Source organism: Microcebus murinus, chromosome 9 (genome assembly GCF_040939455.1).
Source record: "Microcebus murinus isolate Inina chromosome 9, M.murinus_Inina_mat1.0, whole genome shotgun sequence".
NCBI classification, from domain to species: domain Eukaryota; kingdom Metazoa; phylum Chordata; class Mammalia; order Primates; family Cheirogaleidae; genus Microcebus; species Microcebus murinus.
In genome coordinates, this window is record NC_134112.1 from 93,343,909 (window position 1) to 93,370,646 (window position 26,738).

Here is a 26,738-nt window from a genome sequence, read left to right on the forward strand (position 1 = left end):
GGTAGTAAAATTTTAAAATAAGAGACATATTTCTTTTATATGATATGAATATATTTCTAGTAATGAATATATAACTAGTCTTCAGAAACTGAAGAAGGAAACACAGCTGAGCCTCAACTTGCGGTGAAGTGGAAAGTAATAAAAATGCTGAGCATGCCACGGCCACTTTAGCCAGCCTTCCTTTCATTCTCTGATGACAACCTGAGCCTCACACTGTTGTAGCACCAAGAAGAAAACAGATGCTGGTCACTTGCCTTACAGCAACTTGGGGATCTGTGCACGCAAAACATGTTGGACAGGCTTTCCTTAACTCGCGGTTTGTATGGCAGTGGTTGGTTTAGTAGATAAGACAGAAAAGGGTGGAAAGAGGATAGAAGACGGTCTCATTATAAAAGAAAGGCGAGTATATTTGGATGCACCAGGTGGTTCAGGCTGGAGAAGTCAGTACTTGATCATATTACCCGCCTTCCAGCCACCAAGTGTCAGTATTTAGAATTTGAGTGTGGGAAGGAACTTGGATATAATCAACTCAACTCCTTCCATTTTACAGCTAAGGAAAAGGGTCCAGGCAGACTGGGATGAGAAGACAGGCTTCAAACCTAGGCTCCTTAGTATGTGACATTCATTTATCCCCGCAAACTCACTTTTTGGCAATCTGAATAAACTTATGGTCTATGAACCAATATTTTTTGAGTCGGAAGTATGTCAGAAACAATTTAATTTTTATGTTAAGTCTCCTTTGCAAAAATTTTCCAGTCTAGGTTGTAATGATGATGACCAAAGCTTAGGGTATATTTACTTTTCAGTTTGCGGGTTAACACGTCAGTAGAGCTTCATGAATTATCATTTATCTTCCACATCATTTCTCTTTTCACTTACAGCATATATGACTGTTTTAAAATATAACAATTAAGTCAATAATGCTTAATTTATTTTTAAAAGACAATACCAAAGACAGAAAGAAGGCCAGAGTGAAATGGTGCAGTTCTAACATACCAATCTGGAAAGATTTTTTTTTTTCCCAGTAAAAGGAAATATATAGGCATCTCATGTTGTTAGGCATTTAAGGATGTGCTAGGCTCCAAGAGGAACCTCAACAGAGTTTTCTCTGCTTCAAATGAAAAACAATTTTCTGGGACAAATAGAATGATTAATAACATAAGAGCAATCAGTACTGAATTTTATAGTGGAATGATCCCCATTAGCTTTCCAACTGAATGTAACACTGCTTATTTGCTTTCTTAACACATAATTTTCCAATTACTGTAAAGCTGAGATCTGTCTTGTATCATGTAAGATCTTAAAACTAGTGGGCTTCCTATGGAAAGGTTTAGATTCCTGCAAACCCAGGTGAGCTGTGCCTGTTGGGCAATGAATTGCTGGCAGGTGAGGTAAGGCAGAGGCACCGCGGATGCTGGTCGGTTGGTTAGGTTTTGATGGCCATGGTCCAGACGAGCGGGTGGTCAGTCTCCACGGTCACTACGCCGGACCCGTCGTAGGTATTGGAGGTACTGACCACTGTTCCAAACCCAAGCACATCATTTGCTGCAAGAAAATAAGAAAAAAAATAATTAGTAATTAGTAATTATTAGTATTATTAGTAATTAGTATTAGTAATTAGTAATTTCCAGTAGGGGCTGACTTTATCAATAGTTATCAAAAAGCAATTAAGCACGTACTTTTGACAGAAGATATATAAAAGTGGGATAGGTGAAATGTATGATGTAGGACTTTAAACCCAAAAGTTCCTATAACTTGGTATAACCATTCTTCTTGGAATTGGTTATTTACCATTTTGGGTTGTATACCATTCTCAATACTAAATGCCATTAAAGTTTTTTCTTTTTTTTTTCCTTACCAATTGTAAAAGCTAGACCTGTATCTATAATGTGCTACTTAATTCCTTGCCTGGATATAATTTTAATTTTTCTTAATGCAGAATTAACATTTTATATAAGTCATTAGACTCTGTAAAGATGCAGTTTTAGCTTCAAGTGTAATTATCTGAAAAAACATGGGATTTTGGTCATTTTGTTTCCTCCTAAAGTAAGAAGAGTCAAAGTGAATATGGCTTATGTCCTATGAAATTAATAGGAGCTAAAAGGTCAAAGCAGCTTTCCAATGTGTAATCTTGAGCAAGTCACTTAAGCTAAGTTGTCATATAAGGACAAGAGATAATCCTTTACTACTAACTTATCAAAGTAAAAGACTTAAGAGTTATGTAATTAGAATTTATATATTTATAAATTTTACAAGTATATATTTGTATTTTGTAACAAGTTAATGTCTAGGCAAAGATTGGTAACTTCATTCCTCTTGGCTTATACAGGAGCAGTTTACTTCATCAACATGGCTGTGAACTCGTAACTGACCTAGAAACACCCCCAGATAATATTATCTTCTCTGCTAAAATTCAAAGAGAAAATAAAACAAGTTGTAGAGCCAGAACTGTCAGTCAGGCGAGGCCCCTTTTCCTTCCAACAAGGCCTGACTGCGAAGTTGCACACGGCTTTGGGGGAAATAATTCAGTTACGGTGCTTGAGTCCCACCAGAGGGAGCCTGCTCTTCCCAGAAAATCTGGAAAAGGCAATTTACAAATTCAGAAATGAGCTTACAGGATGACGTATAATCACTATTCCCAGTTCACACAGTTCATTAAAACTCAAATTGTTTATTTTTCATGGTTTTCTATGTCTTTACTAATGCAAACACAAGGTTATAAAGTAAAACTCTGCAGGAAAACAGTGAACCTCGTGTGAACGTTACTCTAACATGTAATTCAGTATAAGACGCTCTTGCCTCTTAAGTAACTTGGGACTTCTATGAGATGGTGATGTACACCTAAACATTTACAGATCTGGACACTGTGCCATGGGTGGTGGACTCATGGGATTCATAGCAAAGTCAACCTGGAACCTCTGTTGGAGAAAGAAGTCTTGACTCTCCTGGAGGGCGGTTTTGTTTGGAATCAGGGTGCTCGCCAAGTGGCTTCCTGAGACCTAGGGTTTCCCAATAGTCAAGGGACTCACTTTGAATATTTCACACTATCTTTAATCGTAAAAGCAGTTTAGGGGGGTCTCAGTAGGCCTGCCGGTTTTAAAGTAGAAATCCCCTATTGAAGAACCACGTATGCACAACCCACCTGAATCCAACACGTGCGTTTTAAGATTCTAGAAACAGACTGGATTGAAATCCTAGTTTTTACCTAGGCTCAAAGGACAAGAGCACAAAAACTGTTCCTGTGGTTTATAGCTGCATATAAATTTCTTTCTGATTTTTTTCCGAAGGCAGCCTACGGACTTTATCAGGGGTGGCTACTCTCATTATACATATTGGGTTTTCTAAGACATTGTTGCATTCTAATTACTTTCAAATGGAAACAAGAAAGCATATTAGGGCCTAAGAAGATGCAATTTGTGTGTGTGTGGGTGCAGGAAATATTTGTTTGAGGTAAGCAAGGCCACTATTAGCCATACTTATAAATTATGTTTTTATTTTATAAAGTCATTTAAAGTCATAAAGACCAGTCATTAAAGTTACAAATAATTAAAGGCAATAATTAAATGCTTTTGATTACCTCCAACTTTATCAAAAGCACAATGAAAATGATAGGAAAGTAAGATGAATAAGTTGAAACACAAAATCATAAATTTCAATTTACTGTGTCATTTCAATTATTTTGAAATATATTTTCTTCAAGTCAAAGAATCAGGCTTTTGGACAAAACCTTAAAGCAGGCGTCCTCAAACTATGGCCCACTGGCCACATGCCGCCTGCTTAGGACATTTATCCAGCCCTCCGGGTGTTTTTGCTGCTGCTGCCTGTCCTGCTTAGCAGCCGACTCATCCCGGCCCCACAGTGCGCTCTCTCTCCAACGGTCTGAGGGACAGTGAACTGGCCCCCTGTTTGAAAAGTTTGAGGACCCCTGCCTTAAAGTTTTCCTTAGAATAAAAAAAAATTACTAATTCCCCCCTACTCCGAATGTCTGAGGGTCAATCATGATATAACATAAAGTATAGGAAACTGGTAGAGTCAGCTTCGCACATGTAGGAGAAAAACAAATGGCTTCTCATTACTACCTGAGAGGACTTGACCAAAACTGGCTGAACTACAGAAAATTTGATTTAGTTTTATTTTTTTCCCGTTTGGTTTGCAGAGAGTAGAGTTTTAAGACAACTGGTTGTTCAGGTGAAGTCCTGTTTTTAACAGAAGATAAGAATAAAAGTTGCAGGTACGTAAGCAACCGTATGATGTGTGATAAACATAAGCTAACAGTGCTTGCTCTGGATGTCAAAGCTGTATCTCATCTGTGTGTGTCAAAGCCACTGACATCGGTTGTCTGCAGGACAGGCTGTCCCGTAGTCATGACAGCGAGAACATTGGCCAATGAGAACCGGTCAAGTTCCTGTTCCAGTGAAATTTAATATAAGGGCATGTCAGGGGACATACAGGGACAGCCTCACTTTTTGGGTTTTCATATTTTAGAGAAATGGCAGAGCTAAAAGTGTGAGAAACACGGATAGAGACTTTACGATTTTCATCCATTATCTCAAGCTGTTTTCTTTCCCCAAAGTGAGGATGAGAATTGGGCACCGAGTGTCCTGTGGTTTTCAGCGATGTCCTACCAGCTTTTCTCCAAAGCTGGAAAAACTGAGGACTATAAGGTAGACGCTGGCAAACTGGTGGAAACCAGAAGAAGTTATTCAACTCTTTTCATGTCAGGTGGGAGGTGAGTGGGGCCATTTGTCCCTGGTTTCCTGCCCACCTAACCTCCGCAAGCTACTTTGGTGGGCTGTGGCTCTTTGGGCTGGTTAACGGAGGGGTAAGGAGTGCTCAGGAGCTCCCGGCTGGGTTCCACACCGGACAGCAAGAGCGGAAGGCGTTTGCTCTCTTTGCACCTGCGGGACTATTCTGCTCAGGTGCTGCCACAGTAAAGGCATCTCTCTGTCAAAGGTCACGATGCCATCGTGGTGGGGGTAAAAAGTCAGACCTGGCTTCAAACACTGGCTCCTACCATCCACTAGCTCTATGAACTCACTTATTTAAATTCTTTGGCCTCAGTTTCAACTGTAAAATGTGGATAGTAATATCTACTTCACGGAGAAGGTGTATGAATGATATGGTAAAAATTCTAATACATAGAGATATTCAAAAAATTTCCATCTTCTTCCTAGTGGTGTTCTGTGGATAAATAGATAAGGGTCGTCGAAGATGTCATGATTTAAACAATTAGCAAATGCCTTAATCCGAGTGATGAGTTTACAGCCAGCTGAGAGGCAGAACAGAAACCAATGACTTTGCCAGGCTAGCTTTTGTGAAATCCTTAACATCCTTTTGGGTGCCACCTCGGCCAAATATACACATGTATTCATTTGTTTAACAGGTATGTATTGTCAGAAAAGCAAAGGCCAGTCAGAGGACACAGGCAGGGATTATTCTCTCTTGAAAATCTGCCTTACTGCCCAGGGGAGAGCCCCAGGGTAGCACGTGTCTGTTGCAGCGGTTCTACAAACACTTCACTAGTGGAGCGGTGAGCATGGTTCTTGGATTCATCCAGGAGATGCCCTTCAGATGCCCAGAAAAGGGAGGCCATTAAATGTGCCATGTAGGCCGGGCATGGTGGCCCACGCCTGTAATCCTAGCACTCTGGGAGGCCAGGGCGGGCAGATTGCTTAAGGTCAGGGGTTCGAAACCAGCCTGAGCGAGACCCCGTCTCTACCAAAAATAGAAAGAAATCAATTGGCCAACTAATATATATAGAAAAACTTAGCCGGGCATGGTGGCGCATGCCTGTAGTCCCAGCTACTCGGGAGGCTGAGGCAGCAGGATTGCTTGAGCCCAGGAATTTGAGGTTGCTGTGAGCTAGGCTGATGCCATGGCACTCTAGCCAACAAAGCATGACTCTGTCTCAAAAAAAAACCCCAAAAAACAAAACAAAAAAATGTGCCATGTAAATATAACAGGCCCAGTATTAGGCAGGGCCTTGGGAGAGGTGGGACCATAGATATTCTTACATGCTTCCGGAAAGAGTACACTGCACAATATTTTTTTTTTATTTTGGCATATTATGGGGGTACAGATTTTAAGGTTTCAATAAATGCTCATCCCCCCTTCCCCCCACAAGTCTGAGTCTCCAGCATGACCATCCCCCAGATGGTGCACATCTCACTCATTATATATGTATATACCCGCCCCCCTCACCCCTGCCCAATACCCTATTACTGTAGTACCTATGTGTCCACTTAGGTGCTGCTCAGTTAATACCAATTTGCTGGTGAGTATATGTGGTGCTTGTTTTTCTATTCTTGGGAAACTTCACTTAATAGTATGGGTTCCAGCTGTAACCAGGAAAATATAAGATGTGCTATATCACCATTGTTTCTTAGAGCTGAATAGTACTCCATGGTATACATATACCACATTTTATTAATCCATTCTTGGATTGATGGGCACTTGGGCTGTTTCCACAGCCTTGCAATTATGAATTGTGCTGCTATAAACATTCGAGTGCAGGTGTCTTTTTAGTAGAGTGTCATTGGATCTTTTGGGTAGAAGCCCAGCAATGGGATTGCTGGATCAAATGGTAGATCCACTTGTATCGCTTGAAGGTAGATCCATATTACTTTCCACAGAGGTTGAACTAGTTTGCAGTCCCACCAGCAGTGTAGGAGTGTTCCTCTCTCTCCGCATCCACGCCAGCATTTATTGTTTGGAGACTTTTTGATAAAGGCCATTCTCACTGGAGTTAAGTGATATCTCATTGTGGTTTTGATTTGCATTTCCCTGATGATTACAGATGTTGAACATTTTTTCATATGTTTGTTGGCCATTCTTCTGTCTTCTTTAGAAAAATTTCTGTTCAAGTCCTTTGCCCACTTTTTAATGGGGTTTTTGATTTTTTTCTTCCTGATTTTCGTGAGTTCTAAGTATATTCTAGTTATCAGTCCCTTATCGGATGCGTAGCATGCAAAAATTTTCTCCCATTCTGTAGGTTGTCTGTTTACTTTCATGACTATTTCTTTGGCTGTGCAGAAGCTTTGTAGTTTGATCATGTCCCATTTATTTATTTTTGTTGCTGCTGTGATTGCCTTTGGGGACTTCTTCATAAACTCTTTGCCCAGGCCGATGTCTAGGAGAGTGTTTCCTAATAGTTTCATACCTTAGGTTTAAGTCTTTTATCCAGTGTGAGTTGGGTTTTGTGAGAGGTGAAAGGTGTGGGTCCTGTTTTAGCCTTCTGCAGGTGGCTATCCAGTTTTCCCAGCACCATTTATTGAAAAGGGATTCTTTTCCGCAGCATATGTTTTTGTCTGCACAGTATTTTTAGGTAGAAGTTTGGATATAGGTATTGTAATTTTAAACACACAGACTAATATATAAACATAGTTAACTAAATAAAAATCCACATCCTCAAAACAAAAACAAGGCCGGGCACAGTGGCTCATGCCTAAAATCCTAGCACTTTAGGAGGCCGAGGCGGGAGGATCGCTGGAGCTCAGGAGTTTGAAACCCCATCTTTACTAAAAATAGAAAAATTAGCCACTGTTGTGGTGCACACCTGTAGTCCCAACTACTCAGGAGGATCACTTTAGCCTAGGAGTTTGAGATTGATGTGATCTATGATCATGCCATTGCACTCTAGCCAGAGTGACAGAGCGAGACTCTGTCTCAAAACAAAATATCTTCAACCTGCATATTTTAAAATGTGACAATGACATTTACCTTATAAGGTTATTATAGGGATTCAAGAACATAATTCCTATAAAGTAATTGATACATAGCTCAAAGTGTATTCAAATGTTAGTTCTCATTAATGTTAATTTATTGAGGACTGAAAATAGAAAAATTAGCTGGGCATCATGGTGTGTGCCTTGTAGTCCTGCTACTTGGGAGGCAGGAAGGTCACTTGAGTCCAGGAGTTTGAGGTTAAAGTGAGCTATGATGATGTCACTGCACTCTAACCTGGGCAGCAGAGTGAAACTCTGTCTCAAAACAAAATAAAACAGATGTTTATTAAGGCTTGACTCTGTGCCAGGGACTAGAGTACAAAGATGAGTGTCTCTGCCATCAAAGTCCTCACATTTCAGTAAAAGACACAGGCGCGATGTAATCAAACCAGGACAGAGGCATAAGGCAGGTCATGGCGGGTGGACAGGAGGGTGCTTTCCTGGCAGCCAGGCTGGGGGGTGAGGCCTTTGGTGATGGGGGCCACAGGCATTCCCAGAGGCCTGGCCGCCCAAGAATCTGTGGACTGACACTGATTCTTTTGTAAAAATAAATAAGTAAAATGATCTCTTAAAAAAGGCAATGCAAACATTTCTAAATCAATAAAACTGAGGGAGCAAAAGGGAGTGAACTAGCTTTGCCTGGGAGATGCTATTCAGAGGTGAATGAATAAATTCTCATTCATTCAAGACTTCATCTGAGTCGTTACAGTACACCAGGCACTCAAGGTATAACAGGATTTTATCTGCAATTTACAGATGAGGAAAACGAAGCTCAGAGAGGCTATGATGATAAAGTTGTTAGACACTAACACATTCTTAAGGGAGACTAAGGTAATTCTTGGAAGAGCTCTAAAAAGAGAGCTGATGCTGTCAGCTTGACAGAGTAAAGGAGATGAGTTAGCGAGAGCCTAAAAATCACTCTAAGACTCAAATGAATACTTTACATACCATACAGACAAATGCTTAATGAACCTCTTATGATGAATCTTAAGGTTCCCTACCATTCTGGAACATTAGGTTAAGTTCTAGGAGGTAAGTTAGACATATTGGACATCACCAACTACTCAAGACATAATGGAACCACTGTCTTCTCTGCATTCATCATTTACTCTCTGAAGATTCTTAGCCTATTTGGAGAAATGGCTACACATTAAGAAAACGTGACTCAGATTTCATTAGCAGAAAAAGCAAGCTAAACTGTCTGTAACATCAGTTCACAGTTATTGGTCTTTACGATTTTTAATCTTTTGACGTAAAAGCCTTTATATACATGAGGCAAAAGCATCTATTTTAATAATCGCTAATTTACACCTCTTAAGCTCTAAGAGGGGTTATTATTAAAATGGTTTCCTATTAAATAGCATTCATACTTATAGTTGCTCTTGAAATTTTTCAGAAATTAAATCAATATATTGCCTTTTTGGTTTTTTGAAGACAGAAACTCAAAGCGGTCCTAGTGTGGAGCGGTAGAGTACATGCCTGTTGTGTATTTATATTTACACTGGAATCTTAAATAAAAATTTAAGGCCATCTATCAAAGAAATACATTCAATTACCTATCTCAGAACTGTCAATTAGAAATACGTGATCCACAAATCTCACTAATTTATAATAGCCACATTAAAAAAACTAAAAATAGGTAAAATGTTAATGTATTTTATTTACTTAAACCAATATATCTAAAATACCATCATTTTAACTTCAATATAGAAAACTATTGAGATAGTATAAAAAAAAAGAATATAAAATAAGTCTTTGAAATCCATTTATAGCATGTCTGAATTTGGACAAATCACTTTTAGGTGTTCAATAGCCACATATAGCTAGTGGCTACTATATTGATTGAACAGTGCAGATCTAGGTTGTTGAAGCAGGGACTATACTTATGATTCAGTTATCTGTTTTTCCAGAGGAGCTTTATTTTTTCGTTTGATCATACAGATACTGATTTTCACTTCACATGCATGTATGCAGTCATAGAGTCCTAGGTTATAAATGGAACGTTAAACTCAAAGTGAGCACATCAAATCATTTCCAGTGATTTCAACTTATGATATGAATGAATCAACAGACACTTTTGGACACTTAACATACGCTAAGAAAAGACTGAGTACTCTGCCCTTCAAGGTGAAGGCTGGGAAATACCTAGCAGACACAGTAGAAAAGACAACCAAAAATAAAATTACCAAGAGAATATATTCTATAAGGAATATAATAAGTAGACTCTTGTCTGGACGTGTAGAAGATAACTCTTCTAATTGTACTTCTTTCTTCCAAATCATTACCTCTAAATTCCATAGCTGATTATGTCATTTCCATGTGAAAGACTAACTCATGGACTCTAATTGCCTTTAAGGTAATGTTCAAAATAAAGCAAAATATCTCCTCTCTCCCACCCAAACATCTTGGCATGGCATTTAAGGCCTTTCATCTTCTGGTTATTTCCGACCTACCTGCCAAGCAATCTGTGCTACTTGTTATTCCTTGAATATATCAGGAATTTTATACTTCCATGAAAATTTCTGCTGTGTCGCCTCCATCTGGAACAAACTGTCTCTTCTCTGCATAGCACACCTTCAAGACTAAGCTCAAATGGCACTTTCTAGCTTGTATTGCTCTTTGATTCTCTACCTTCTATAGGCTGAATTAATAATTATCTTTTCTATTTACAAATGATTGCTTTCCAAGAACATACTTTGTATTAAAAGCTGACTATTCAGATGCCCAGTCTAGGTCAGGCAAAGTACAGGGTAAGCCTGAAACATCTTGTTCCAGAAAGCAAGAGGGTGCTCAGAAGCCAACTTAGACCTGTCAAAGGGACACAAGGGCTGGGACAAATCTGGGGCACTTTGAGATAGAGAAGAATACTGAGAGAAATGCATTACAATATACCGAATAATAAAGACATCTCCAAAGGCAGGTAGAGAGAGGAAAATCTCTTCTTTACAGAGGAATGCCAACTACTAAAGGAAGGAATGGTTGAATTAGAGGGTTAGAAAGGTACCATTTTGCAGCCACCAGTGTAATAATTGGTTGAGATGAGAACCATCAATGGATGCTAAAACCACTGCGTGAAATGTTGTTGGGGAACATGATATCATGCAGTTTCAAAGCACCACTCCATGTATTATCTTTAATTTCAAAAGAAAAAAGGGTGTTAGATCTTGTGAGTACCACCATCTTAGGCAAATGAGCAAACCTAGTATCACCAATAAACGGACAAACCAGTATCATGTGCTTCCTGATATGATGTTAGGCATGACCACACATCACCCATGTAATCATCTTTGCCAAAGATGATTGATCCGGATCTAATCATGGGGAAACAATCAGACACATGCAGAACTCCGTGGGGCAGCTGGCCTGGGCTCTTCAAAACTGTCAGTGTCATGAAAGCCCCAAAAAGCAGAAGAACTTTTCTAGATTAAAAGAGGTCAAACAGACATGGCAACTAAATACAATGCATGATTTTTTTTTTTTAGATCCTGAATTTTAAAAAGGTATAAAGAGGATCACTGGGCCAACTGGGAAATATGAAAATGGACTGTATATTATCACTTTCAATGTTATATATTTGGAGCAGATAACAGCATTATGGTTATGTAGGACAGTGTCCTTAAGAGATACAAACTGGAGAATTTCAGGGGTTTAGTATGATCATGTCTGCACGTTATTTTCAAAGAAATGCAAATGTAGGACAAATGTTAGCAGCTGATAAATCTCAGTAGAAGGTATACAGATCCTGCTGTACTACCCCTTCAGTTTTCCTGTAGGTTTTAACTTTTTCAGTATTAAAATGCAGCATCAAAATCTGGGGAAAAAATTGGCAAAAAAAGGCTACTTATGAGGGGAAGTTCTTCCCTCTTATTCACCTTTGTTTTCCTCAAGAGCTGCAGTAAGGCTGTTACAAGGCATTAAGGAAATGTTCATTGATTTTGAAGTGCACCAAAATAAATTCAAACTGAAGAAAACGTGTGCCGGATTTCGGAAGAAAATTATCTAGTCTGTACTGCACCAGAATGACAGCTGCTTGGAAGAGCTGGGAAAGAGATGCTGAGCACACAGCCTGCATGTGCTGAGGGCCCTGCCTTTGTCAACCTCCTGGAGCTCGCCAAGGGTAGCCCGCACTTCCCCTCACTGATGCAGGAGGACCTGAAAATTAACCTGCATTATCTACCAGAACTTCTCAGTGCCTGGGAAAACGATAAGAGCAAAACTTATTGTTATGCATGTCTCTGATAAGAAGCTGTCAGCCGTGCTTTCTTTTCGGAGGACCTTATCTCTCGAAACCCTGGTCTGCTAAAGACTCTTCCCAAGGTGAGCACTCATCACCTCTCTACCCTGACAACTAATCCTTTCTGGACCTCAAGTGTCCAAGGAAGGGCTATTATAATTCTATTTGACCGAGGCTGCATTTATCTTCGTCTCTCTCAGAAGTCACACATTTCCCTTGCCCTTGGATTAGGGCTGGGGGGCATTAGAAAGTTTCTGAGGTTCCATTATTCTTCCTTCTCCACATTTCCTGTGTTATGACTCAGCTGCTGTCCACACAAAACAGTTAGACCAGGAAAATGCTGCTGCTTGGAGGAATCAGAACTTTACTATGCCAGTTAGAAAATGTCCACCAAGATGAGCACTTTCAGATGTTTAGGCTTTTCTAAACTAAACAAAAAAAAATGTCATTTTTTTGTTAAAAAGAACCCCCAATGCATTCATCATTAGCATGTTCTACTCTTAGTAGGCCCCATGTTGCAGTTAAAGAGCCAGTCAGAGCTGTTTTAAGAAAAAAAGGAAAGCTTACTGGGCTTATAAAATGAAAATGACAGTCCAAATCCATAAAATGGGACCTATTTGCTTTAATTATTCGTGGTGATACGAATGATCGGTATAGAGCTCGCTGAACACCTTGAGTGCAGAAAGCTGGCATCAGATCTGAATGTGTGTGCAAAGACAGTGACAGACTGTCTATTGCCTTTGACTCCTGGGCCTGGCATTGCCTCCTGGAATGCTGGCCTGCCCCAACCTCCACCCATGCAGGGCAAAGCCAACCGAGTCACAGTCACCCCAGGCTGTTGCTGGAACAGAGAAAGTCATTTTGTGCTGCTGGGCCTCATGCCATTCCTGAAAATGGAGGTGAGCTTTTTCATTGCAATATTCTATGACTTTTGCTGAAAGTTCCGCAGGTGACCTCAGCATCCATCTGCAAAGTGCCAGTAATACCTATCCCCGTTATCTCTAATACAGCTATTGTGAAGAAGAATGAGTTAATGTCTGTGAAGGGCTTTGACTTCCCCAGAAAAGTGTTGAAAATTTGTTGTATTATTATCATCATTTCATCTGCACTGAGGATGCTTAAAAGTGGCATCTGCTTCTATCCTTCAATGTCAACAGAGATTATTATAAGTACATCAAGCAAACGGGAATGGCAAAGAAAAGTGAAGAAAAAAAAAAAAGAATATGCTAGGTAGCACAGTATAATTACTTAACATCAATCTCAAACCTGCAGGTGATAGCCACATGAAATAGGCTAAAAGAGGCATAATCCATGAATTTAGAATTTACCAGTCAAATCAGATAACCCCAGACAGACAGGTAAATAAAAAAGCATGAAAACATTGTGCTCAAGAAAAGGCATTAATGTATTGGGAGGAATAAGCAGTGATAAAGGACTATTATAGGATGTTGCACCTCTTTCTTAGACTCTCAGAATGAGGGAAAAGATCTGAAAAATGAAATGGGTGGAGACAGAAAAAGTTGGTAGCGCCCCAAAAAATGTTTCAAAGTACATTACTCATTTGAATAAGATCTGATTAAGCCACTCTGTTACCTGTCTATAAGCCAGCGTGTTTATGCCTCATGTATATGATAACTTGTATCTGTAACAAGAAGGCTACAGGCTTAATTGGTGAAGGTACCTATTAATCTTATTAACTGTATAGCTATCAATTGGCTGCATTATATGACGTAGGATCAGGATTAAAGTTGTCACCTTGAGTGTATAGATGGAAGTGGTCAAAGTTTGGAAACCAGGGAGGTCAATATTTTGGCTTGTGACATCTGAAGAAATACTCATGGAAGTAAAGTCAGGTGGCTCTACAAGCGGAAGAAGGTCTAGTAAATCTACTTTACAAGCCACTGTTGCTGACTTTGGATGATACATCAGACAAAAATGTTTTCTGATTTAGTTAAAAATAGATTTCTTACAGTTTTTCAATACCAAGCTAATATTAAAGTAGTATTTGTTATATAAGTTTGATGAAATATGATGCAGTCATTCCAGGAAAAATTGCTTAATTTAAATATGCAAGGGGCAAGTTCACACTTCAAGCTATGTACCTTGATCACAACTGGGAAAATATGCCCATGCATATATATTTAAATTTTCTTACAATATTTTTTAACAAATGAAATAACAAAAATAGAATGGCATGGATTTTCATATACACCATGGGAAGAAGGAACACCTCTTTAAGTCAAAGAGGAGAAATGTTTCCAAATTCTGAGCACAAGGTACTCATAGGTCACGATGAAGGCATTTTCAAAAATATCTATTATCATGTAAATGTAACCCCCCCCCAAAAAAAAACCACATGACACACCAATATAAATCTTCCTATTTCTACCCCCATGGAAGAAATAGAAAAACCACTGCACATATTGAGAACTCTCAGGAGTGAAGTTTAAGTACCATTAGAAGTTGATTTTCCATTTATTAATGGTTGGGAAGATCTAATCAAATTAATCAAAGAACTCTGAGTCCTTGAATTTATAAAAAGCCCTTGAAATTCTGAGTGATTCACCATGTAAAAATCCCTGTGAGATCCTGGCTCAATCTTGATTAATTCAGCCAGACCAACGGATCCACTCAGATGATCCCTTGCTGAAGAAATGCCCACTCCTCTCTGAAGGTGTCCCCCTGCTGCCTGTGGCCCTGTGTCCCTTAGGGGTTCCCTGTTTTCCTCTTTGGCTCTACCACCTACTCTACTTTAGAGTCCCTGTCACAATGAATACCTGTCCCCTCCAGCCCTGCCCTGCAGCTCACACTTTCCCTACCAGGGACATCAGTGTGAGGTGACTTCAGCTCCTTCAGTGACAGAAGATCTTTCTGATAACCTCAGCCTGAAACTGCAAGACTCTTGAAAACGAAATCCCAGTGGTCACAGTGGCTTTTCATTGCCTTGTTGAAAAACATTTATCACACAGAAATAGTAGATGGATATTTACGATCAAGCAGAGTTCATTAAATCATGTGTCTGTTTTTAGAACAGAATTTCATTTAGTGAAAGTCTGACCACTGTCTTTTAGGAAAAACGGCATTTGATTTAAGGTCCAAATGTTCTAATATTAGCAGATATGATTTGTTATATCAAAGGTAATGAAGCAATGTCTTAGACTTTGTCCATAAACCTACAAATATATATGCTTGCTCCTAGTATATTTCATCATGACCTATTTTCATTTTTAATTTCCCCTTACTGATATACAATAATAATATTTCATGTTATGAATAGCTGGCATCTTACTGTATGAATATTCTAATGAGTCTGAAAATATTAGCCATTCTTAAGAACAAGTTACTTTAATTCACAATTAATATATTTCCCCTCCTGCTCTGGTTACAGTAATCCATTGTTCAATATTCATACCATGGACCTTTTCCTGATGACAGCCTGAAGTTCTCTTTTTTTGATGAACCTTCTTTGCATGAACTATTTGCATGCAAAGGTGCATATTATTCCAGCCTCAAATTTGTGACTTTGTTTAGCATTATATTAATACTATATCACTGTGGAGAGGTGGCATGTATCTTATACATTAAATATTCAAGTATCTTTTTCTCCCAATTAGATTATGCTCCTTCTGGGCATAAATATGATTTGGTCTAACTTCTTTTATTATGGAATTTCTAATCTGGAAGGGACCTTATCTATACCTAGTTCAGTAGTTTAGTACAGACAAAAGTAAAGCTTGCCCCCCTTTAACCAATTAGAAGTGCCAGGCTCAGGGTTCTACTCACCTGGATTTATCTCAAACCAAGTGGCCACAGAGAACTGGCTTGGTCTTTAGGCCTTCTAAGAATGTAGTTCAAGGGCTGTTGGTCTAGTATCCAACCACTGAATTTCAAGAAGGAAGAAACTAATCCCAGATACCTCATTGACCTGGGGACAGCTCACAGCACCAGAATCCAGGTCTCTCGACTTACAGCTCAGTGTGTCAAAGTATAGGCCTCCAGACATTGGTAGGATCCGAGAACTATTTTTGGATTAGCGGATCAAAGTTAAATGACTGAAGCTGTATATTGAATATTTAAGTTGCTTGAAAATGTGGCTGTGTTATCTAATTTTTTTCTAAAGCTTAGTGATTCTTATAGATTAACTAATGTCATAGGTTTCAGGCTAGGGAATTTCTCATTCCTGATTTTTGAGAAAGGTACAGACGATGGGTCTCAGACATAAAGCACTTAACTGTGAAGCACTTTGTACTGAATTTTCTTCTTTAGAAAATGCCCCAATTCTATTTATAAACCACCGTTCATAGGAGTGTTTGTCTTGTTGTCAGTGTCAGCCACTATTTAATTAAGTAGTATTAACAGTCTAGACAAGAAGTAAAGAGGAAATGATCAAATAGGCTTAGCTGCTAAGATGCGGTTCAATACTTGGCTTTTAGTAAAAAGATTTTTGCTATTAGATAAAAATTAGAGGTGAAATTTCAGTTAATCCACTTTCACTTTTAATATGGGAAGATTATTTCATGGTATAGAAGACAGAACTACAGAGCCTTTATTTGTAATTCTAGGGAAATAGAGAAGATGAAAAAAAAACCCTTCATCCATTATGAATGACTATATTTACAACTGAAAGAATATCCAAATATCTGATATCAATTATACCAAACACAAGATGATTATAGAAATTTTATGTAGAAAAAAATGTTTAGAGAGGATGGAGAAAATTTTACATTTTTTTTTATAAAAGATCATTCCTCAAAAGCTGAGTCGTACCATTTGTACAAGCTAAGATTTTATCAAATTTACAACTTTAATCAATTTAGTAAAAAGTCTTTACTAAAATTGAACCAATTTTTTAAAAACCTGTTAAATCACATGTATGTATGAAATAATTAAGAATATAGAAAAGATATTCTTAAGCTAAGAAATAATCCCATACACTTCCTGCAAGTATCCAGGTTGACAGGCGTGAACAATCCCTGGCTTTTCCTTGTTCCTTTGATGCCACCTATGGTATCTAGATGTTGGTAGGTGTTGGGGGGTGGGGGGTGCACACCTCTGATTCCGGCCCTCATGGCGCCTTATTGATAAGCAGAGTCTCAGCTACTCATTTTGGTTCAATTGGTATTAGATGGAACATCTTACTCCACACTCTTGATAGCTACAACTATAACTTCTTACCTTTTTACTCTTAATCAAAGATCTTTTTTTTCAAGAAGCAATCTGGGGGAGCAGATATCATTCCCCTTATTCTTCCTACAACATCTGAACCATCTGAAGAAATGTGACAGTCACCAAGATGCCCTTTTGGTTACGTTGGTGAATCCCTTGCTCCAGAAATGTGGACACAGTTGTGATGTCCCACTCTTCTATACTTGGCTTGATGGTGACTACATACTGCCCTCTCCCTGGGCACTTGAGGCCATCTGATGGGTCTGGAATGACAGCTGTCTTTGATCTTGGCCTTGGGCTAGTTTCAGTTATGACTAGTGGCCATCAGCCTCTTACGCCTCATTCTGTTGGTGCTGGAGTATCCCATCTTCCCCTCTCTGATGGAGGGGCAGTGATGTCTGTCTCCTCTCCTGTAAATCAAAGGGGCATCCCTTACAGTATGTGCTGTAGGGCTATGGATGGATGCCAAGGTGTTGTAGGTATTTTTTGTTGGAAGCATTATTTGGACTGACAAGATCTATTTGGACCATTTCCTTCTCATCTAAGAGATATGTTTAGATGTATGCATGGCAACAGGAATGAGCATCCTCCAGATTCTAGGCATGATTTCAGGCATCTGGGCACACCTCTGCCTCTGATATGGGGCCTGGTGCACCTTCTTCCTGATACCTTCCTAGGCATTCCACCTGAGTGAGTTAGTGATCTCTTCTTGATTCAGAACTTAAATGTGCTTCAACATAGTAATAACTTTTACTTTATTTACTAAATTTTCCATTTCAATAGTTGTTTTTTTTTTCCCCTTAAGAGACAGGGTCTCACTCTTGTTGCCCAGGCTAGAGTGCAGTGGTGTCATCATGACTCACTGCAGCCTCAAATTCCTGGACTCAAGCAATTCTCTTGCCTCAGCCTCCCAAGTAGCTGGGACTGTAGGCATTCAGCAGATCTTTATCTTCCTATGTTGCCCCAGTATTTTACACTTTTTATTCAAAGAAGAATAGATTCTTTAAAAATTGTGCCACAAATTCAGATTTGTTTTTTTAAATAGTAGTTTTGTATGGCTCTTATAATGTAGAATGCAAGAATGGTGGTATGTTTTAGGATTAGATTCTGTATCTTAATGATTTTATATGTCATAAAAAATCTGTAAAATGAACATAAAAAAGCTAGCTTTACTTTTTTTTTTTTTAAGTCTCATGTATTAGTCATATTGAACTTTATTAGATAGATATCTACCAGGTTTGGTGTTGTAAGCTCATGATCCTCAAATGTAGAACTTTAATGCACCACTAAATTAATATACTGGTACACTCTGCAGGCAAAGGCATTACATTTTTAACAGTGCAATTGACTGCACGTGGTTCAACCTTCAAACATATTGCTTATGAAAAATTGCAAAAGACACATTTCGGTATGGATTATTTGTCACTGGTTTCTAAAATGCTAAGATAGAAGGATCTACTTTCTTTTTTGAAACCCAGTATACAAGAGGATTTACTTAGCCTGGAAAATAGTTAAGAGGGTAATAAGAAAATACAAAAATTAACAGACTAACCTATGGCCAAGGTTCCTGATAGCTCATTTAGGACAGTTGGGGTTTAAGAGATGATGATAATTACAATGGTAAAGAAAAAATTACACTTTATAGGATGCTTGAAATCTCTGTGCCTTTCTACTACCTTGAAACTTTTTTTAACATTTTGTAAAAGTGATGAAATGGGCTAAGTTACTATAATTGACATAGACATTCATATGCTTTATTATGTACAAGAGGAATTCTTAAGGGTAAAGTGGGGAGTTCTATATAGAGTTTGAAAAAAATTCTTAAATTATAATTGTGTTAATCTCTTTTTAAGTACAAAATTTATTGTGTGAATTCTGACAATATTACGTGTGATGTTTTATGTTTATTAAATAAAGAATCATGGATTTAACAAAGGTAAGAAACATTGGAAAAAGCAGGCATTGAATAAGAACATTGAAAGTACTACTACTAATTTGTTGCAGTAACAGACTTGCCAAGTTCCATATTTCAAGACTCTGACATTATAACAAATATTGGCAGGGCTCCTAGGTAGAATTAAGGGCTCAGTATGTGTGCAAATTTAGGGCCTTGGTATTATGAGCAAAGAACTTTATTAAAAAGAATGAAGGCTATTTTACAATTCTACTAGGACTGTTCTCAATTAGTAGAATATAGTCTGCCAATAAGAGCTCCATTCAAACCAAGAAATCCCCTAAAGGTACCTCCCTAATTGTTTACATTAAACAAATGTGTTAATATTAAAAATATTATATCTAAGGCCAAGTGAGGTGTCTCACGTCTGTAATCCTAGCACTCTGGGAGGCCAAGGCGGGCAGATCGCTCAAGGTCAGGAGTTCGAAGCCAGCCTGAGCAAGACCGAGACCCCATCTCTACTAAAAATAGAAAGAAATTAATTGGCCAATTAAAAATATATAGAGAAAAGTAGCCGGGCATGGTGGCGTGTACCTGTAGTTCTAGCTACTCAGGAGGCTGAGGCAGGAGGATGGCTTGAGCCCAGGAGTTTGCTGTAAGCGAGGCTGATGCCACAGAACTCTAGCCAGGGCAACAGAGTGAGACTCTGTCTCAAAAAGAAAAAATAAATGATGCTAAATCTATAGTTTAATTACTACTCAAATCATGTAAGCCCAGGAGCAAACCAGGTTTTGCTCTATTATACCTGTATATTTACCATAGTACTTAGTACAGAGAGGACTTAAATATTTATTGCATGAATAAATATCTGAGTTAACAGAACAACACAAAGACTAAGAATGACTTTGGTATCTATAAAAAAATAAATGTCTGACCTGAACCTGGATGTCTGCTCTGCAAACATTCATCCAGGCCCTGGATCTCAGCTAATTCACCCAGACACCCAGGACACAAACAGACCCACACTCCTTTGGTGTTCATTCTCCTTAAGCTCCCTGGTCAAGCATCTCTGAGGGACTTCAAAAGAGATCGCTTTCCTGGAACTCAGCACTTCCTGAACTGGTTATTACTGATTGGAGCATGCCAAGCCCAGGTTTTCCAGATCTTATTTAATATTGCTTCTAGACCACCTCACACGGGGGTGTCCAAAAGCACAACCCTGGCTCAAGGGCTAGACTCTTGCTTCCCATTCTCCCCAAGCTTTGAGATCATGGACAACCTCTGTTTGACCCTGAAAGTATCACACTGTGTTTCTGATGCCATGTTAACATGACACTAATGTAAAAGTTGTGGCTCTTTCCAGCTGGATATCAAGGTGTTTCCCCACTAGATGTAAAAAGCACTTTCTAAGAGGCTCAGTGGTTTTACTACTGGTGGAAACATCCCATTAAATTTTCTTATCAGGCTATAAGAAAAAGAGAGATTCATTATGTGAAGAGGGACAAGGTAAAGGTTTACTATATAATCAATCAATGGTAATACGTCCTTGTTTCTCTTATCAGGTAAACTGCCCCTCAGGTTATTTTATAGGAACAAGGAGATTTCTGGAATCTTAACAAATAATCCTAAAAATATGCACACTTTGACATATCATTAATCCTAACATTTATCATGCCTTATGGTTAAACATTTATAAGGTTAAATTCTCCTTACAGTCTCTTAAGCCTATAAACTGCTACTATGAATAACAGGTAGGTTTAGTATGGTTTTAGACAGCTCTGTGGAGCAATTATGGAGTGTTTTAGGTCAACGTCTTACACTCTTCAAACTTTGTGATTCCAGATTTGAAAAAGAAATTTGCAACATGATTGACATAGTGGCTGGTTCGTAGATCAATGAAAATGACAGAATGCTGGATTCCAGTCTGTCCTAGGTAGCTATGCCAGCTTAGGCAAGTCACGTAATCTTTCTGGGCCTGAGTTTAAATGTTCGACATAAAAAGTTTGTGTGAGGTGATTTCTTAAGTCTCTATCTTCTCGTCCCTGGGTCTGAGAGATTCCATTTTCATAGCCTGGGTTTATGTCATCCATGGCTCAAAATAAAGGGATGCAGTTTCCTGAATTTTTCCTTTTTACTGCACAGCTTAAAATTACATTTTAATTCCATAAATGCTGTTCCCACAAATTCCCTTACCTCCATTCTATTATTGACTATTTCCTGCATTTCTTCTGTCAAGTTCTATATTCTTTTAACTAAAGGAACAATGAATTCCGAATAGAAGATCATTTTAAGTTTTAATAATAATAAAGTGATAAGAAACTGAATCTACAAATGGACAATGGTACGGCCATATAAAAAATGGAATTCTCACCCATAAACTGCAAAAACTTGCCCAGGAAACGAGCCTACCATAAGTCTGACTTGGGAGGGACTCAGACTACTATTTTTGTTATCAATCCATAAAACCAAACAATAATTTCCACAATGATTGGCTCAATATGGCCAGGACTCGATTAATTACTGACAGTTTCCCTAATTTCTGGCCCTTCCAACTTTTTAAATTTTATTTTAGGATATTATAGGGGTACAAACATTTTGGTTACATGTTATGACTTTGCCACATCCAAGCAGAGAAAGCCAAATGTGCTCTCCTAACCCATCACACCAGATGGATGTCCACTTCCCTTTAGCTACTTCCAGCTTCACCAGGCTGACAGCCTCAGTCAGGGCACACTGGAAGTCTTCTCTTCTTTCTACTATGAAGCTTTCCCACTTGTCTTTCCTGCCTTTGAGTCCCTGCCAAAATGAGTCTCCCCTCTGCAACTCTGTATAAATACACTGCTTATTCTCTTTTCGTTGGCCTTCATTTATGTCCACAGTGGGAATACAGAAAGATCCAAGAAAGCACTCAACTTCAACTAGATCCCTGGGTGGGACACTCTGTGTTTCCCTGGTTAGTTATTATTTTTAAGTTCTTGGTAGCAACCATTTAAAAACTTACACACTAAAACCTCCTACTCTTCCACATGCCTAACACATATCCCACTTTGAGCACATGACTTTGCTCCCTTTTCTCAGGGAAAACCAGTGCAAGAAGAACTCCCTCAGCACCTTATCAATAGTCACTTCAAATCTATAGTCTCACCCATTCTGTGCCTCCCTTCCTTTGGTGACAAAAGAAAAGAGCCACCACCTCTGTCCAGGGCTCTGCGTCCTGCCGTCCTTGCCTTCTCATAGCTTTGATCTACAGATTATTCACCGTTGTCTCCTGTATCATCAGACTCTTCTTATCATCTTATTTCTTTCTACAACACTTAGATATGTCTGAGGCTCTTCCATCGTAAACTTTCACTCCCTCCCCATTTCAGTTATCAATCTCTTTCTCTTCCCTATTGCAGAGCCCAGACACTGGAATTACTTGTCTGTTCCTCAATTCATTCTATAATACAACCTGCTGCAATGTAGGTTCCACCTCTACTACTCCAGTAAAACTGTACTAAGATCACCAGTGACTTCATTTTCCCTAAATACAATGTGTGTCTCAATGCCTACCATGTTTCCCCCAAAATAAGACACAGTCTTATATTTATTTTTCCTCAAGAAGACACCCTAGGGCTTATTTTCAGGAGATGTGTTATTTTTTTTAAGTACGGTACAACAATCTACATATATTCAAATATAGTTAAGTTGTCTTCTTCTGGAATATCATAACTCTCCAAACCCCAAATTCCATCCTGAATTTCTTGCAACTCTATTTCCTTTAGAACCATTGGCCCCAATCTCTCATGTTGAGCAACAGAATTCTATGAGCAGATGAGAAAGGCTGCTTATCTTCTTTACTGCTCCAGGATGAAATGCACGGGTTGTGCGGATATGCTGTGTAGCCACGCCCGTCACTAAGTCTTATTTTCGGGGAAACACGTTAGTATGACTGACATGTAGTAGACTCTCATTTTTCTGGCTTTCATAATTTTAAAACTAGCTCTGCATTGGCACATAGCTTTGCTTGAATTAAGTTATATAATCCTCACAACCACCTGATGAAGTAGGTATTTATTACTGCCATTCCTATTTTGGAAATTGAGGCACACAGAGGTTAAATCTCCCCCTGCAGAACACACACCCATTCTTCCGGCCTCTGAAGTAATAACAGTATAGATAGGAGAATACCCTCAAAAATCTTTAGCAGATTCCCCGGCACATGAAAAAGAGCTCTCTCTATATTGAGTATTATTATTTCTCTACAACCTAAAACTGCCTGGCACATGGACTGTACTCTATAAATACTGCCTGATGAAAGGTGCCCAGAGAGGTCATCAGAGTGATGCTCAAATAATTATTTTTATATGGAGTGGTGGCCTGCTGGGGCTTTAAAAGCAAGTAGGGGCATTAGGGGCATTTTTCCTAAACCTGGAGGCCTCCAGATGGCTTTACCTGGTCACACAGACTTTAGGAAAGAATAAGAAAAAAAAAAAAACCCTTTTTATTTTTTTTCTTTCTCCAAAACATTCACTCATCCGCGTCTGAAAAGGCGAAATTATAGGCAATGTTACTTGGTAATCCCTATCATCTATTTCCGAAAAGGATTTGCTTTTATCTCATTATAGCAAATATTAGTTTGTAGGTATGAATTGAGGGGGAGAACAGTGCGGTCTTTTTGTCCTATTGTGTATGTGTATAAATATTGAAATTCATGAGATTTAAATTTGAAAATCTGCTACTATAGGAAAATAAAGTGTAATTATAGAGTTGAACAGAACAAAAGGGGAAATAAGAGCATAGATGTACTGATTTACGATCTTGCCTTTGCTCCCACTGGAATCGATTTATGGCGGAGAGCCGGGCTAAAGACGGCTGGCAGAACAATAGGCAGTTAACACAAATTATAAGGAAAGGAACTCCTTTCTAATTTCAAAGGAGCCTTTGGAACTGAGCCAGAGGAGAAAACTGAAGCGAGATACTGTATTTACCCTACGCTGTAACAGTACTCATGTGGTTTTCTAAGCCTTCAACAATCTTTACTAAAATAAAAGCACTAGTATCTATCTGTCGTTAGGTCTAAATATTGCTAAATGCACAGGAAAAATCCCCAGAAGGCAGCTGTCAGTCTGCCAAGATGTCCTGAAAAGCTTGCTTACCACCTGGGACAGTCTTCCCTCAGTGTGAGAACAAAGAGGTATGACAAGATGCGCGGACAGACGCTGGGACCCGGGGGCGGAAGACACTCTAGGGAGCAGACAGGTCACTAGGTACAGACTGAGCTGGGTTTCTGGCTTGAAATGCAATACAGGTAAAATGTTTGGCAAGAAACCTGGAAATTAAAGAGGCTTACAAAGCAAATTTGGAGGGGAAAGGAAAAAGAGTCATCCAGATAAACTACCAAAAGCAGGCGGTACAGACAGGGGTGCTGTCTTTCTGGATGCCATGTCGGGGTCCAGAGGATCTTCTGCAACTCTCATGAGAGTGGACCAGGAAGGCTCTCCAGGGATTAGGCCCCGTGTGCCAGTTGAGAGCATGTTACAAAGAATTCTAAACAACAGAACTCTATATTTTATCGTAACAGACTAAATATTACTATTTTGTAGTCATAATTCTGAGGATGGGCTCAGCACTAGAAAATAAGAAACAGAAGGGTTTCCTTTATTTAAGTGAATACTTTAAAAAGATGGGAAAATGGAAAAACTAAAAATTTGGGAAGATTGCAAAGCCGAAATGTGCTACATTTAATAAAAATGGGGGCCCCAAAGCTATGTTTGGAGCAAAGGAGTTGGTTTCTGTTGGGAGAAGATGATGCGACATCAACTACTCCACTCCTTCTTGGCTTTCATATTCTGCATCAGAGAAAATGATCTTGTGCGTTGCACACAGGAAATTGAGCTTAAGGCGTAGGATGACATTAAAGTTCTGTTTGCTGGACTCAGATCACTGAAAAGAATTTCCAAGCCAGGCACAGCAGCTCACGCCTGTAGTCCCAGCATTTTGGGAAGCTGAGACAGGAGGACTGCTTGAAGCCCAGGAGTTTGAGGCTGCAGTGAGCTATGATGATACCACTGCAGTCCAGCCTGGGCAACAGAGCACAACCCTGTCTCAAAAAAAAGGTGGCGGTGGTTGTGGAGCAAGATGGCCAAATAAAAACCTCCCAGCAATGTCCCTTTGTACTAACCACAAACTCAACAACTTATCCAAGCAAGCAAGCACCTTCCAGAGAACCAAAAATCGGGTGAGCGATCGATCATACTACCTGGTTTTAACATTGTATCAAGAAAACAGGCACTGAAGAGGGCAGAAAAAACAATTTTGAGTTACCTACGCCACCTCCCCCAGCAGTGCCGCGCCAGCAAGTCCAGTGAGAGACAATCTTTGTACCTGGGGGAGGGAGAGTAAAGTGACTGTGGGACTGTGCACTGAAACTCGGGGCCACCCTGGCACAGGGCACAGGGTGCTGCCAACGGAGGGACCATTTGGACCAGCCTGGCCAGTGGGAAATCCTCCACCTGAAACCGAGTTCTGGCTAGCCCAACCACTGGCTGCCAAAGAACAGCCTGGCACCTGGACTAAATCCATAAGGCAGTTGGGCCACAAAGGCTGCAGTGAGTCCTTAAGCCATTCCTGCTTCTGTGCTGGCTCGGAGTCAGCCAACTTGGGGTTACCCAGTGAGACCCCAGTGGCCAAGGCCAAGCCAGTGGCTGTGTCACCCCTCCCGAAACTCCAGGCAGTGTGGCTGGGGGAGAGTCTTCTTCCAATTGAGGAAAGGGAAGAAAGAGGACTTTGTTTTGTAACTTGGGTTCCAGCTCTGCCATGGTAAACTAAAGTACCAAGCAGGCTCCTGAAGCAGCTGAGTCTAGGCCTTAGTTGCTAGACAGCATTTCTAAACCCACACTGAGCCAGAAGGAAACACTTTGCCCTGAAAGGAAAGAACTAGTCCTGGCAGGATTCGCCCACCTGCTGACTGAAGAACCCTTGGGCACTGAATAAACATCAGAGGTAGCCAGACAACAGTCACCATGGGCCTTGGGTGAGACTGGACTGGCTTCAGGTGTGACCTGGTGCTGGTGGCCATGAGGGAATGCCCACGTCACTCTTCCCCCAACTCCAGCAGCCCAGCACAGACAGTGAGAGAAGAGTGAGAGATTTTGCCTGGTGATCCAAGGAATCCCAGGATCTGTATTTTGCCCAAATCCACCAAGGCGGTAACACCTGAAGTCTGCAATAATCACAGCATTACTAGGCTTGGGGCACCCCAGTGTTGATACGGGTGCTGTGACCAAAGACTTAGATCACAACACTCAGCTACCTTTGACTATCTAGAAAGCTTTCCCAAGAAGAACAGATTCAAACAAGCCCAGACTGAGAAGATTAAATTAAATACCTAACTCCTCAATGCCCAGGCGTCAGTGAGCATCCACGAACATCCAGGAAAACATAGCTACGTGCAGAAGAATGAAACTGGATCCCTATCTTTCACCTCTCACAAAAATCCACTCAAGATGGATAACAGACTTAAAGCTAAGACATGAAACCTTAAGAATCCTAAGAAGATGATGTTGGGAAGACCCTTTCAGTATCGGCCTAGGCAAAGAATTTTTGAAGAAGATCCCCAAAGCAATCACCACAGCAAAAATAAACAAATGGGATCTGATCAAATCGAAAAGCTTCTGCACAGCTGAGGAAACTGTCATTACTGTGAACAGACAACCTGCAGAATGGGAAAAAATATTTG

At 39.7% G+C, this 26,738-nt stretch overlaps 1 protein-coding gene across 3 annotated transcripts in view; it reads right to left on the minus strand.

The window, feature by feature from the left end:
• Positions 1–701: 701 nt before the first annotated feature.
• TPK1 (thiamin pyrophosphokinase 1) overlaps positions 702–26,738 on the minus strand; it is a 357,684-nt gene continuing 331,647 nt past the window's right edge. For all 3 annotated transcript variants that reach the window (XM_012768143.2, XM_012768142.2, XM_012768141.3), the window contains one exon: positions 702–1,545. In XM_012768143.2, coding sequence (XP_012623597.1) covers positions 1,427–1,545 — 119 coding nt within the window. In that variant the 3' untranslated portion in view covers positions 702–1,426. The remainder of the gene's footprint in view (positions 1,546–26,738) is intronic.